The sequence below is a fragment of the Ambystoma mexicanum genome, chromosome 8 (assembly GCF_040938575.1).
Source record: "Ambystoma mexicanum isolate Mex_15411 chromosome 8, UKY_AmexF1_1, whole genome shotgun sequence".
Lineage (NCBI taxonomy): Eukaryota > Metazoa > Chordata > Amphibia > Caudata > Ambystomatidae > Ambystoma > Ambystoma mexicanum.
The window spans coordinates 1,650,635,405-1,650,650,853 of record NC_090929.1 but is presented as its reverse complement, the minus strand read 5'-3'; the positions used below and the strand labels follow the sequence as shown (position 1 = coordinate 1,650,650,853).

The following is a 15,449-nucleotide window of genomic DNA, read 5'->3' as shown; positions in this document are numbered from 1 at the left end:
TACATCCTCCGACAAACCCAAAAAATCGCATTAAATACGAGATATAAATTGATCCACTTTAACTTTATTTACCAAACGTATTATACACCAGCCAAGAAAAAGACTCACCACCCAGAAACTTCGGCCCAATGCGAAAGATGCTCATCCGATAACGCAGATTTCTTCCACCTGGCATGGAGCTGCCCAGGCGTGCACCGCTTCTGGTCCGCCGTCATTCAGAAAACTTCCAAAATTGTGGGAGAGCAGATAACCCCGCTCCCCCTGGGCGCCCTCCTGGGACTTACCAGACACACGCAACCAGCATCACGCAGATTGACAGCACTCCTCATGGTTCTGGCCCGGAGAAGAGTAGCAATGACATGGGGCAAAGGCCCGCTCCCCAAGATCGAAGACTGGGAAAAAGACTTCATATATTGTCAAGACTTAGACACAGAATTCATTAGAACGCTTTCATTACATGCGCGTCCCAGGATATATGGGGTCCATACGTGTCATACCTGATAAACAGTACAGAATCCTCAGACTCAGAAACCCCGAACTCTCACTTAGGACAGACTGGGATAAATGGTCCTTAAGAGAAGAATACTCAGGAGTGAAAGCATCGAACATAGTGTCAACAAGGCATCTGCACAGTAAACGAGAGACACGAGGGTGGGGGTGACTGGGAAGGGATGGGTATGAGGGATATTGTTTAATGTGCACCCTGTGGGTGCATGGTTTGTTCTTTCTTTCTGTTGTATACGGAAAATACTAAATCTACACAGAATTAACACTTAGATGTTAGTATGACCCCAGTATAGTTTGACAATGACCTCTGCCTACTTGACTAAACTAGCCCAGACGGCACTACTTACTTGTGCCATCAAAACCATTATGGCCATTGCCATTATAACAAACCCTCCTAAGGATAGAAACTTGAGACTTAGGTCTAGATTGTCTCCCATCTATGAACCTTATAGAAACTGCCCCAACAATGCCAATAACCGATCTATTACCCGGTCTAAAAACCCTTCTTCCACACTAACGCATAATACCAATACCAATACCACTGACCAAACTCCCCCTAACAATCACAATTCCCGAGATACCCTTTCACACAAAACCTCGCTAACTGCTAACCCTGACAGCACCCTAATGCTAACAGGGTCCCTCATAAACTCTAGATTAGTGGTAGCCTATGCTACCGAAATCGCAGATATCTTAAACAACTGGCCACAACTGAGACTTGGCTGCATGAGGCCGCAGGACCAACTCTTATGTGAGCAGTACCTGACAACTACCAAATCATTAGAGTGGACCGGCCTAATGCCAGAGGTGTTGGCCTAGCCATCATCTTCAAAACAACCTACCCCATTAGACTTGCCACCCCAGCTACCTTCAAATCCTGTGAAGTACTCTCGGCCAAACCGCCCCTCTCCAACAACCGTACTCTAACCATACACTTGATATATAGATCCCGGGGCCTCTAGGCACCTTCGAAGAAGACCTAACTAGTCTGCTAGCCGACAACACTAAAGATCACTCCCAAACACTACTGTTGGGAGATTTCAATCTAGGCTTTAATGATACTGACAACAAACATGCTGAATATATTGCAGCCTTACTAAATGACCATGGTCTTACGCAAAAAGTCCTCTCACCAACGCATATCAAAGGAAGGACCCTTGACTGGGTAGCCGATCTAAACGGCAACATCAACATTACCGATATTGCCCCACAATCTTGGACAGATCATCACTTAAAAACCTTCTCTGCCGCATTAGACCTCCTTAGCCCCAAGCCTAACAACTTGGCACCGCCTCTCCTTACCAGAAGTAAGAAGGATATTACAGTTGAAAAACGTATCCCTCTTCTCCTCCCTGCCATCTCTGGAATGGAAAATAGCAACCCTGACGCACTGGTAAATACCTTCAATAATGCTATGACTAAGGCACTGGACATGATTGCTCCTGTCAAACTGCGCAAAGCTAGACAAGTAGCGCACCTGAATGCCTGGTTCACCCCCCAACAAGATCACAAAAAAGGAAACTCCAGTCTATTTGGTGTCACTCCCCCTCTGAAAATAACAAAAGCAACCTAACGAGAATTTGCAAAAATGTACAAAAAAGAAATAACCAAAGCCAAAAAGAACACCTTTAATGACAGGATTGAGAAAGCTAAATCCAACACCAAAGAATTATTCTCCATCCTCCGTGAACTAGAATCCCCAATCCAACCGGTAGACAATGCCTCAAAGGATAAAGCATGGTGTACTAATATACAAAATGCTCCATCGAATAAAATCCTGTCCTTACAATTTCAAATTGCTTAAAGAAAAAGGCCTCACTGCCACTCATGGACCAACAAACGAGTCAGCCTTCGATGTCAAGGACAACCACACCGTTGAGATTCAAGACTATCTCCATAACTGAAACAGAAAAAATAATACTCTCCCTCAAACCGTCCAACTGCAAAGGCTACACGTGCCCAGCACAGATAATAAAGGATGCACTAGAGACCTCGCCCCTTTTATCCTGGGTTCTACCATTACTCAAAAAACAAACTCTGGACCCCACTATCCCTACCAATTACAGACCCATCACCACTGTGCCATTTCTACTTAAAATATTAGATAGCGCTGCTTACATACAAATTCAGGACTATCTGGAAGCCAACCACCTACTTGACTCACAACAATCGGGCTTCCGCCCTCTCCATGGTACTGAAACAGCGCTGCTAGACCTTAAGACACAAATTGAAGAATTAAAGGATAATGGAAAAATAGCTTTGCTACTCCTACTGGACTTGTCGGCAGCGTTCGACTTGGTGGACCATGTAGTGTTATGCAACCACCTCCAATCTGCCGCCAACTTCACCAAAGATGGCATAGCTTGGGTCCAATCCTTCTTAGCTAAACGGACCATGAGAGTCTTCTCTACTTCAGCCTCTGCCGACCCTATCAAAATAACCTGCGGGGTCCCACAAGGTTCATGCGTCTCCCCTACTATGTATAATATTTTCACCAAGCCTCTGTTCGACAAGTTGGATAGACTGGGAGTCACCTACACTAATTATGCAGATGACACACAGATCCTCATACCCCTTTCGGGCAACTTTGAGGCGGACTCAACCTTGGTGAACAAAATATACTCCCTCATTCAGGCATGGATGGCATCCCATGGCCTCTGCCTGAATGACGAAAAAACTGAATTACTAATCTTAGGCTCTGAAGCCAATATCCAAAAACTCAGCCCAAAACTACACATCCTTCAGCATTGATAATAACCCTATCAAGGTGATGTCTGTAGTTCAAACTTTAGGATTCTACTCCTCTCTCAAAAAGCAAGTCAATTCCCTCGCCTCATCCACAACGTACACTTGCAAATTCATCAGAGCTTCCAGACCATACCTCTCGAGAGCGAGCTGCACCGCACTAGTCAATGCTCTTATCATGTCAAGACTAGATTACTGTAATGCCCTGTACTCAGGAGCCAACAAATATATTACAGACAAAATTCAAAGACTACAGAATAACGCCCTGAGGGCAGCTTTGAACATGCCTTACAGAGAGCATATTACCGCATTCAGGAAAGAGGTTAACTGGCTGAAAATAACGGACAGAATTCTCCTCAAAACAGCTTCCCTCACCTCTAAATGCCGGAATAACCCAGCACCTCCATACCTAATGGATAAAATCACTAGGAGAATAGCTACCCGCCTCACGAGATCTGCCAACTCATTTATGTTGGAGATTCCTAGGTTCAAACGCTCGACAGCGGGAGGAACCAGTTTCCCTGTTAAAGCGGCACAATGTTGGAACAAACTACCAGTTGACATCAGACAAGTACAACCCTACCCTAAATTCAGACATAAGATACTCAATTGGCTACACACTAATGACACCTAACTGACGAACTACACCTCTACCTCTGCAGCCCCTGCACAACCCTTTGTTTCCGCCAAACTACACTACAGTTTGGTAAGCGGTGCACGTATGGTCGTCAGCTCTTTCATACTTGCATGTACCATGGATATACGATAACGTAAACATGTAAGGTTGCATATACTTAAGTGTATATGTATGTGTGTGTATACTGATACTTACGATGATGCTTCCTTGACTTAACAAGACCATTGCTCTGTATTTGTTGTATCTTGTAACTCTGTATTTTGCTCCTATAGCAATCACTGCTCTACGTATTGCTACCTTTGCACTGTAACTAAGTTTTAAGATTTCTTGTTTCTGTTGCGCCCGTCTACCCAGGGGCTTGGTGCACATTACCAAACAAATAAATAAACAAACAAACAAACAAACAAACCAACACACCACTCTACCTGGCTGATTATCTCCCTAACTCCACAGGCCCACACATCATCGTAAGCCACAGCATCGCCAGATTGGAAAGATAAAAACACAAGAGGGTGGGGGGGAAGCTTGCTCCTGGCAGGCATCCTATGTCTGCAAACGGGCCCCTCCACCCTACACTTCAGGAAGGTCCTGTAGACCCTTCTCTTCAAAGAGCATCTTGCCAAGCAATGATCACTCCACGCAAGCCTACTTCCTCCCGCTCCAGAGCGCCCACCTCCTCTGCTTCTCACACACGTTGCAGCTACTTCTGCTACCCGTGCACTCTACTTCTCTACTTGTAACACTGCGGGTGCAACGTAGGAGTAGTGCTCCATCGCTTCCAAGCTGGGTTCCCGCTTTGTAAAACCCACACGTGCAATGATCAGTGGCAAAGAAGTTCTGTGGGGAGTACAGAACACGTTGAAATTGATTCTTTTGTCAACTGGAAGTCAATGGAGTTGTGCCACAATTGATGGCATCTACTGCTGTCTTAAAGACTTTGAGACCGGCTAGAAGGCAGTATTTTGATGACACTGCAACCTTTAAACTGGAAAACTGTGGATAGCCAAATAAAAGTGGTTATAAAAATCTAGTCTTAATCTAGATGTGATGGCAACGTCGATCTGCGGACATTGCATGGCATGAAACAGGACCTGGATCTAGGTTTCTATCAATCTTAATTTCTGGGATTCAGACCTGAAGAACTGGAGCTCAACCTGGTGAAAAGCTGGGAATTGGGAAAGTTGGGATAACGATGGTGCTCATTACCCCTTGAAAACTATGGATCTATGATGTTTCCCTGCAGGCCGATTTCACCAAAGCCTGGTTCCCGAGCCCTGTTTTGGCGTTGCAGGGAAACATTTCCTCCATGCGCCCCCTTCTCTGCCCTCATCCCCATGTGGGGGACACCCCTGCAGCTCCCTTGCCCTCCTCACCACACCCTGTGTTCCGCGGGGGACTCCCCCAGACTCTCGACCCGCCTTCCTGTTCCCCACTTAATCTCTCTCTCCCCGCCCCCTTACCGCCTCCATATTTTACCATCAGCTGCCACTTCCTGTATGTGTAGTAAGCTGATGCACTGTTCCCAGACAGGGCGCCGTTCGGTGAAAGCAGCCTGTCGGGAAAATGTGTGTGTTCGACGAAAGTGGCGCAAACAAAAACTATAACCAGTCCTACCTCAACTGGTCTCCTAAAACAGCTAAGGTAAATGAGCTCTGAATATTTACAAAAAGACACTCGACAGCTTATCACAAATCAGAGTCTTTCTTTCTGGCATGTGCAGGTGCAGTAAAAGGAAACCACCCACAAGTCACATGGCTGTGACCACATCATATTGCCTCCACCAACACCTACATTCGGGCCTCCTCCACATGCGGTACGCCCGCATCCTGGATGGCAGCTCATAGCATATCAAACCCACATCTGATCATGCAACATCACTGGCACACGGATGGGGAGCTCTCCAACAACCAATTTTGGAACACACATCCTTCATGCAATACTGTAAACCAAGTGTGTCATGCAGTGTTGCAGCTTCCTGCGTCCTATATACTAAGCCGGCTTTCCTCATTTTCCTTAGTAAGGACTGTGGCGTGGCGGCAGTACATTGGACGGAAGGTAATGACAGGTTCTGCAGCAAGCTAATCATCATTACCTCTAGACCATCTGTCATGTCACCTCCCTTCAACCCTCTCCTGGACTCATCTGCCTCCTTGTCTCAAGGGACAGTCAAACAGAGACAGAGGGCAAGGTCTTTAATCCCCCCCAGGGAGTTGGGGAAAATGCAAGACATTTGATATGAAAACCTTTGCTGGATTTTCTGCCTGGAAGGGAGGGAGCCTTCATTAGTAAGGCTGTGATTAGTCTGGGGTGGGCGGAGGGTAAACGGTACCTCTAGGTGTCGTTTGATGCCTCCAATCTTACATTTTTCGACCTATTGTTACCATCCTGTTACAGGCCCGATCCTGGACATGAGTCCCAAACCACAACACATCCTACTGTCTAACTACTCGTACGCTAGGTCACAGTCACTCAAGTAAACCCTGTTCTACAGAGTACGTCTGTGTGTATGGGTCTCTTTCACCCATTTCACAGGTACCCAGCCTTCACAGCACTATAGCACTCAGCATCACACATGAGAGAATCTGTGCTCATGTGGCCAATAGGGTTCCATGTGTTCATATCCCCGCAAAAATATTGCGATACAAAAATATCGTCATATATTTGTGTCGATATTGACCCATGGACCGTGCGGGGGACACCCCCGCAACCCCTGCATTATTTTAAACTGTGCGGGGGACACCCCTGTAACCCCTGCTCCCACAAATTATCGCCCCCAAAAATATCGCCCATGGCGAGGCAAACGGCCATATGTACGGCGATATTTTTGGTGGGGATATTTTGTAGGGATACCGTCAAAAGTCCATCTCTACTGCTACTGTTCAACCAAGAAGTTAAACAGCCATCATGCAATAGTCAGGCAGGTACCTGACACAGCCACTTCAACAAAATGTCCATTCTCTTTTTAAAAAGAATAATAATTCCAATTAACTTACTGCTGCTATTTTTTTCCGACGTCACTTTTCTGCGCCGCAGAATTCTTTCCAGCTCGGTTTCACTGTTGCCAGTATTTAGGGTTTTCAGTTTTTTCTCACTGCTAGACGTGCTCAGTGTTTCCTTAAATAAAAGATATAAGTACACTTATTTACTAATATTCAGAAGCAAGTCTGGCTAAGAAACGTTCGATAGAAAAACTGCTATGGAGTCCACATAGATTTTCATGAATTCCCAGAACGATATGACACAGTCAATGCCACTAGAAATGTTGACACCTGAACGCATGCCGTTGCCTACAGGTACATGGGAACTGTTCATAGTTTCAGTGCAATTATGACATGTGTATGATTTCATAACGTGATCGTTTCCTTTTTAGGACAAAGTCATATTACAGGGTCGGGAATATTGACACTTTAGTTATGGTCCAGTTGGCTTCCCCATAGGAAGAGCACCTTTTGGGTGGGCCACAACTTTGGCGCTGGTCGACAAATCTGCATGAAACTTTCCCAAAAATGTATAGACCCGACTCCGAATCCTTTTGGGAAGTTTGATGCGATTTCGACAAGGTGGGTAAAGTTATGGTGGGGGTCCCAAAATGTACAAAATCAGCACTGATCTGAATGGGAAAAACATTTCTGTCACCTACACCCCGAAACGCTGGGCAACCCTTCACCAAAATGTGCGCTAGGAGCTGGGCCCTGGTCCGAAGGCATGCTTTTCCAATTCTAAGGGATCCGACCGCAGCTGATTTTCCAGTGGCCGGCAAGTTTGCACGAGAAAGGTGCGAACTACCAAAAGTTTGCCCCTTTCTCATGCGAACACACTTACATACTGCAGGGGCTGCAGGGTTTCCCCTGCAACCCCCGCTCACTATACCACACTTACCTGCAATGCTACCACCAAAGGTTTGAACTTTTGGTGTTCGAACCTTTGGTGGTAGCATTTTTCGGTCGTATTGTACGGTCAGACTTTTTTTTTTCAGTCCGATCGTACAAAACCACTTTTCCAAGTTTGGTGTTAATACGTCCAGCGGATTTTTTTTAAATGCCCCAAAAGTCGGTAGAACAATATGTGATATATGAGTCGGGTCCAGGTACTCACCTCCCATTTCTGTTTCCGCAGAACTTCTGGACCAATCACGCAGCGGTGCAACCTTTGTGGACATCGCATAAGGGTGCCGATTGATCAATTGAGAAACGTGAGGTATGTCAAAAAGTTTTAAATGAGCGCCATGTTGGATTCGCAAACCTCACCCACAGCCCACAAACAGGGCAATGAGAAAATATTCTAAAACACAAAATTACACTTGTCTAACATATGAAAAATCTGGGGGTTTAGAGGTGGTGAGGATGGGGTGGGATATGTCTAGAAAAGGTGGGGAAAAGGGTGCTCTTTCTTTTCCGATGTTCTTTCTTTCTTTCTTTCAATTATCGGCGGCGTGGGCGGACCCACACAGGCGCTTCCCCATCCTAAAGGATGATGTGATCGGGGACAATAGACACACACACCCGCACACCACCAATAAAGTTATGGTGGGTTTAGAAAGGCTTGAATGTGAAAGTAGGAAGTCCATTTGAGCCAAGTCACTCATTCCACAACGCCACCTAGTAGCCATTGCTGAAGTTCACCTCCAGTTCTGAGCCACAACAGCAAGGCATTGTGGGTATGCAAATTAGCCCAAATACAGGCCCTTTTCTCCGGAAAATTGTCTTTGTCTTAGATGGCAGTGCTCCTTTATGCATAGCTTAACGCACAGCAAACCAAGACAGCCATTGTGCAAGGCTGTCAGGACAACTATACATCTGGTTTCACCTTTATTAGGGATCATCAGTGCAGTATAGTCCTGACAGCCTTGTGGTTGGAACATTGGGGCATGTTTACAAAACACCATTAAAATGATGGTGGGTTTAAGAAGGATTGGCAAAAAACCTTCACCTGAAATGTGAAAGTTGGGTAGCCCATTTGAGACAAGTCACATATTCCACAGCACCACCTAGTAGCTATTTCACATTTCAGGTAAACGTTTTTTGCCAATCCTTCATAAACCCACCATCATTTTATTGGTGTTTTGTATACATGCCCCAATGTTCCAACCACAAGGCTGTGAGGACTACACAGCACTGATGATCCCAAATAAGGGTGAAACCTGGTATGTAGTTGTCCTGACAACCTTACAAAATGTCTGCCTTGAATCGATCAAGTCACTTATCTGTAACTCCTGTTCTCCAGCATGGGTCTTACATGGATACACGTGCTCATGAATATTCCCCGTCGTCAGGCTGGGAATCCTGGAATCCGCACAAATGATGGAAAAAAATAAACAAATGGTATATTTGTTTGAATTTCAATTGTACGAAAATTCCCCACAGCCGAACATTTCAAACAAATACACCATATGGTGCCATTTTAGCGAAAAAGGGGAACGGAGGTTGCAGGTGTGTTCTCCCGCACCCTGGTTCTCTATAATGGGAATGGGGAGTGCGGGGGTGTCCCCCGCTCCTTGCACAATAAAGTAAAAGAAAAAAAAGGGGCCATAGTGTATGGGACTGGAATTGCAGAGAGGGAGTCGGCGGCACACAGCAAAGTGTGCTACCAAAAGGTAAGTAAGGGCGGGAGAGCGGGTTGACAGAAACTCACTTTGCTGCCTTTACAGCATTTGTGTAGGTTTTGTTTAAATTGCGTTCAGTTATTTCTCCTTCTGACTTTTGTCTTTCGATTTTTCCAGGAATCCTCAGTGATATTAAAAGCATTTTTGCTTTAAAGCTAAAAACTGCTTGTCCATTATACAGCCTATTGCTGTCATTTTGGGTCATGCTGCCCAAAGCCAATGGCATTCATCCCCCTCAGCTCCACCCCAGTGGCCATCTTCAGATTTAGAGGTGCACGCGAAGTGTCAGTAGGAACCAAAAAGAGCCACAGAGGGGTATGAGGGAGGGTTGAATTTGAATCCATGTAAGACCCATGCGCTGGAGAATGGGAGCTACAGGGGGGGGGATTTACATGCACAACCACGGGAGGAAGCACAGGCTCACAGAAGCAATACACTAACTCACCTCTGGAACACACTCCCCTCAATTAAACAGGTTGCAAAGCACTGCTTGGTCGACACAGTACTCAACCCTGTAATCCCTGTCGATGCAGCAGAATCACGTGAAGGTATGAGTCGACCTCACGTAGCAGCCCTGCACATTTCCAGCAGTGGGACACCATACATCAATGCCGTAGTAGAAGCCACGGCTCTGGTAGAATGGGCTTTTGGTCTTCCTGGAAACTGACTGTTTGCAAGCCAGTGGCAACACGTGATACAGCCAGAGAGCCACCAGGAAATGGAAGCCTTGGAAAGGGCTCTCCCCTGCCCCCTCGGGTGCAAATGTCACAAACAACTAAGTTGGGCGAGAAGTCTTAGTACATGCAACATAGAACTTCAAAACATGCACCACGCCCCCCGAATGGAAAGCCTGTTCTGCAGGAGAGGTAGGATTGGGGAAGAAGACGGACAGAACTAAAGATTCGTTTAAATGAAAGTCTAATTTATTTATGTTATTTATTGTGCATTTGTAAGGCGCTTATACAGAACCACCTTGGACTGATGGACAGACAAATAAGGTGGTTTGCAAGAGAGAGCATGTAACTCTCCAACTGGTCTGTCCAAAGCGATTGCCACCAGAAAAGCAGTCTTCCAAGACAACATCTTTAGAGGAACACTGTGAAGAGGTTCAAAAGGAGGACTCCTCAATTTTGACAGAACGATGTTGAGCTCCCATGCGGGGGCTAGAAGCCTTCAGAGGTGGGAACGTTCTGAGCAGACCGTTAAGGAATTCTTTAACAATTCTGTAAGACCACGAAGACAGCCTGCCACGCGTCCAAATGTATCAGGAGATAGCTGCCACATGTACCTTGATGGACGTGTGAGCAAGACCTGCCTTTGCTAGGGAGAGCAGGTACGGCAGGATTTTAAGAGCCTTCATGCAAAGGGCAGAAAAACCCTGCAAAGTATGCTACACAAAGATGTGTTTACATCTGTGCTTATAGCACGCCAGGGTAGATTGGGCCCTAGCTTTAGCCAGAATATCTTTACATTCTGCAGGCAAAGAGTAAGGGCCAAACTCTAGGTTTGTTGGAGCCAAGCTGCCAGTTTCAAGGAGGCTGGGTCGAGGTGGGGGACAGACCATCCCTCTCTGGAGAGAAGGTCTGAAAGAGGGGGCAGTTTGATGCAAGGAGCCACAGACACGTGGAGAAGGTCTAAATACCATATCTGCCTGGGCCATGCAATGGGTCTGTGAGTGCCTGTATCATTTGCAGAATCAAGGGAATTGGAGGAAACGCGTAGAGGAATTGGTCATCCCTGGGGAACGAGACAGCGTCCACCAGACTCCTTGGTTGCGGATACCGACTGGCAAACTTGGGGCACTTTGCGTTTGCTGCTGCAGCGAACAGGTCGATTTAAGGGCAGCCTCCACCTAGAGAAGAAAAACTTGAGTCTGCTGAAGCTCCAACTCGTGGCAGGATCGTAGTTCTCTGCTGAGTGAATCTGTGCTAGTATTGTGAATGCCTGCCAGATGGAACGGAATGAGAAACATCTTCTGAACTATCGCCATTTCCATATTGCTTGCGCTTCCTTGGATAGAATGGGCGAGCGGGTTCCCCCGTATCCTGATGTAGAACATGGTGGTTGTGTTGCCCATGAAGATGCAACGCAGCTTGCCCTGGAGTTGGGGTTTGAATGACTTGAGAGCCGAGTACAGTGCTCGCATCTTCAATACATTGATGTGCAAATTCTTCTGCTCTGGTTGCCATAAGCCTCCAACATGAAATTGACCTGTGTGTGCTCCCCACGCTTCTAGGGAAGCGTCAGTGGTGACCGTGGCCTGATGCATTGGAAGGCGAAAAGGAGCGCCTTCCGTGAGATGCTGACGAATGGACCACCACTGCAGGGTCTTCCTGACCACTGGAACGAGGGTGATCTTGTTGTTCTAGGAGCCTGATATTTGTTGCCACCTGGCATCTATGAACTGTTGGAGAGGTCTCATGCACAGCCTGCAACGAAGGACTAGAGGGATGCATGAGGACATCATGCCTAACAGATTTGATGGAGCGGACGTTCGTTACTCAAAGAGTTGAGAGCTGTTGCACTTTGCTCAAGACGGTCTCGACCCTCTCATCCGAGGGACAAGCAGACAGGTCCGTGTGTTGAGCCGTGAACCTAGAAAGAGAGCGTTGTACAATGGCACCACGCATGATTTCAGAAAGTTGATCAAGAATCCCAGCGAAGTTAAGCACCTGATTGTCTCCTTGGTGTGCTACAAGGACAGTGGATGATAGCGGGCGCGGATCAACCAGTCATCCAGGTAGGGATAGACATAGATCCCTGACTGATGTAGATGTGCCACTATAGCCAGGCACTTTGTGAAGACCCATGGAGCTAACCGGAGACCGAAGGGAAGAGCCTTGAATTGGGAATGTCTGACGCTTATGACAAATCGGAAGCAGTGGCGGTGTCTGTGATGAATGGGGATGAGGAAATAGGCATCCTCTAGGTCTAGGGAAGCCAGGAAGTCTCTGTGCTACAGGTGTTTGAGCATGTGCTGCAAAGTGACCATCGAGAACTTTTGGGACTTGAGGAATGTGTTGAGTTGTCTCAGGTCGAGGATGGGCCTCCAACCACTCCACTTCTTTCTCACTAGGAAGTATCTGGAGTGCACTCTGGAGACCCAGAGGTGTTTTGGCACTGTCTCTATTGCCCCTTTTTGTAATAGTGCCTGAATCTCTTGCAAGATTTGAGGCAGGTGTTGCTCCTTTCTTATGATGAGTGGAATGGAGGGGCATTTGTCTAGGAATTCGAGGGTGTGACCCTGCTGTACAATGCTGAGCACCCACCTGTTAGTGGAGATGTTGTGCCACTCATTAAAAAACTGTGATAGTCGGCCTCCCACTGGGGTGCTGAAGTGGGGGACCAAGCCCTGGACTTTGTCAGGTCTGTTTGGGCGTTTGTGTCCTGGAGGATGTTCCACGTCAATGCTGTGTTACCCCTCTGTAGGACTGTGAACGTCCTCTGTATGTCTCTTCAGTGCTGCAGCATGAAGGTTGGCGTTACGGTGGCATGTACTCCCTCGTGGAACTGGAGAAATGACCCATGGATGAACAAAAGGATGGCTTTCGATGCTCAAGAGTACCCAGCTAACGTGCCGTATCTGTGTCTGCTTTTATGGACTGTAGGGTCTCATCTACAGCCTTGCTGAAAAGATCTATGCCTTCAAAAGGCATATCAATAACTTTCGATTGTACCTCAGGGCTTAAATGTGTGGTCTTCAACAAGCCTTGTCTGTGGAGTACGACCCCATTGCCCATTTGTCGGAAACCTGAATCCTCAATGTCCAGAGCGACCATAATCGCGTGATCAGAGGCAACCTCAACTTCGTGAAATAATGCTAACGCCTCGGTCTTCTTGTCCTCTGGGAGGAAGTCTAAGATGGGTCCCAGCTTATACCACAGCTCTATCGTATCTGGAGAGTATAGCTAAAGCGTTAACCACTTTAATGGTGGAGGCGGCAGTGGTGATGATGCGTTTCCCAAACGCATCCAACTTCTTACCCTCTTGGTCTGGTGGAAACATACATGGAGTGGAGGGGTTTAGCGGACCTTTTCCTCGCTGCAGCAGAAACCACGGAATCGGGTGAAGGCTGGGAACGAAGACACCTAGAGGCAGAATCCAGTATTCTGTACTTCTTCTATAGGTGGCCCTTCTTTGGAAGAGCCAAGAAGGGAATTTTCATGACCAATAAGCCATCTTCCCATATGTGATCGAGCAGAGGGTTTGATACAACTGATTTCCTAGAGGACTCTCTCCTTGGGAAAAGGAAACCCATCCTTTTCTTTTCTTCAGGAATCAGAGTGACACATTTTTGCACCACGGATCAACAGTGCATGAAACAAGCCTATCTCATCTGGTGGGGAGCCTCTGGAGGGCAGATCCACATCAGGTTTGCCATCAGCCAGAATTAGGTCATCAAACTCATCTGTACCATGAGTGCCTTGGGATGTGTCAGTATTAGTGTCTGTGAGGGTACCCGCAGGGATGGAAAACAGCATAGGCGCAGGCGCAGGAGGAGGCACTAAATTGGTGCCCTGAGGTTAATGGTGAACCCCTAGAGGGATCAGCGTGGGGAGCTGGTGGAGGCAAGGTGTGCAGAGTAGACAGAACGAGGACTAGTCTCTCAGCGATGTAACCATGGGTGCTGCGGGCAAGGCCAAAGTTGGTAGAGGTGGTTGTGGCTGCGCAGAGTAATAAGGCATAAGAAGAATGGGGTCCCGAGAATCCTCAACCTCTTCCAGATCAGAGGAGAAAGTCTCTGGAGGCTCGTCATCTGAGAAAGTGCCTTCATGTAGTAGTTGAGCATGCAGTAACGCTCCGGGAGAACCCACCACTGACAGGGTGAAGAGTGGTTTTGCCTTGGTGGGCTTTAAGAGAAAGGAGATAGCTGGCAGCATTTCCTTGTCCACACTCACACCCCTGGAGAAGGAGATGCTGACCGGAGTCTGTGGTGTCGTCGACGGAGCTGAAGATGGGCCAGACGAGGGCAGCCACAGAGGTAGAGCAATTTTGGAAACGGTTATCGTATTCATCAGCGAGGTGGTTGTCGACAGGATAGTCAATGTAGTCAGTGCCATAGACGAGACGGAGGAGCCATCGACGAGATGGTAGACAAAGACTTTGGTCGATGGACCGATGACAGTGAGCCTCATTACGAGGCTGGAGGTAGCCATGGAGCTATTAGCTCCATGGCTGCCTCCAAAACCCTTCCTACACCGCCCTGGTGAATGGAGCAATTACCGGTCCATTCCGAGGTCGGAGGGACCGATAATTCCCCATTCACCAGGGCCATTCCCCATAGGGCTCAATGGGAATGGGGAAGGCGCTAATAACGGTACCGCAAATTTCGGTACCGTTATTAGCTCTAGAGTCCCTTTGCGGGTCCCATCCTTAATGCCTGCAAAAACCAGGCATTAAGGAAGGACCCGCAAAGGGAACTCGTAGTAGGGAGGTAAGGGATTACCGGCACCGGTGCCCTTACCGGTGCTGGTAATCCCTTACCTCCCACCTCGTAATGAGGCCCAGTGTCTTTGTCGTTAACTCTAATGTAGACTTGATTTTCGATGACGAAACATGAACATGAGCGTGACTTTCGGTGTGACTGCCCGTGGACGGTGTGCGGCCAGTTGACGTTGCGCAACTCGTTAATGGAGTGGTTGTCGATGTGCATCGTTATTCTGATGATAAGCCTGCTGAAGTTGTGGCAGTGGACTCTGCTGTCGGAGATGGAAACTTGGGATCCACAGACAAAAAAAAGTTGGAGTGTGGAGTTGGAGTGTGTTTCCGACAACCATTACCTTTGCAATCTAACCCCCAAATTGCTCCTTAGAACAGTATTTGAACTACCTACCAATGCCGATACATACATTTATACAAACTATATAAATACATGGGGAAGGCTGCTGCAATCAGTCACCACCCAAAGCTTGCTCAAGTTTTCTCCAAGCTCTCTGGCATTCCGGTGCAGAGTACCTG

General features: G+C 47.2%; 1 protein-coding gene across 1 annotated transcript in view; it reads right to left on the bottom strand.

The window, feature by feature from the left end:
• The window catches only part of SHTN1 (shootin 1), a 797,962-nt gene that overhangs the window by 105,317 nt on the left and 677,196 nt on the right, over positions 1–15,449 (bottom strand). The window contains exon 15 of the mRNA XM_069611915.1: positions 6,883–7,003. Within this exon, the coding sequence (XP_069468016.1) occupies positions 6,883–7,003 (121 nt within the window). The remainder of the gene's footprint in view (positions 1–6,882; positions 7,004–15,449) is intronic.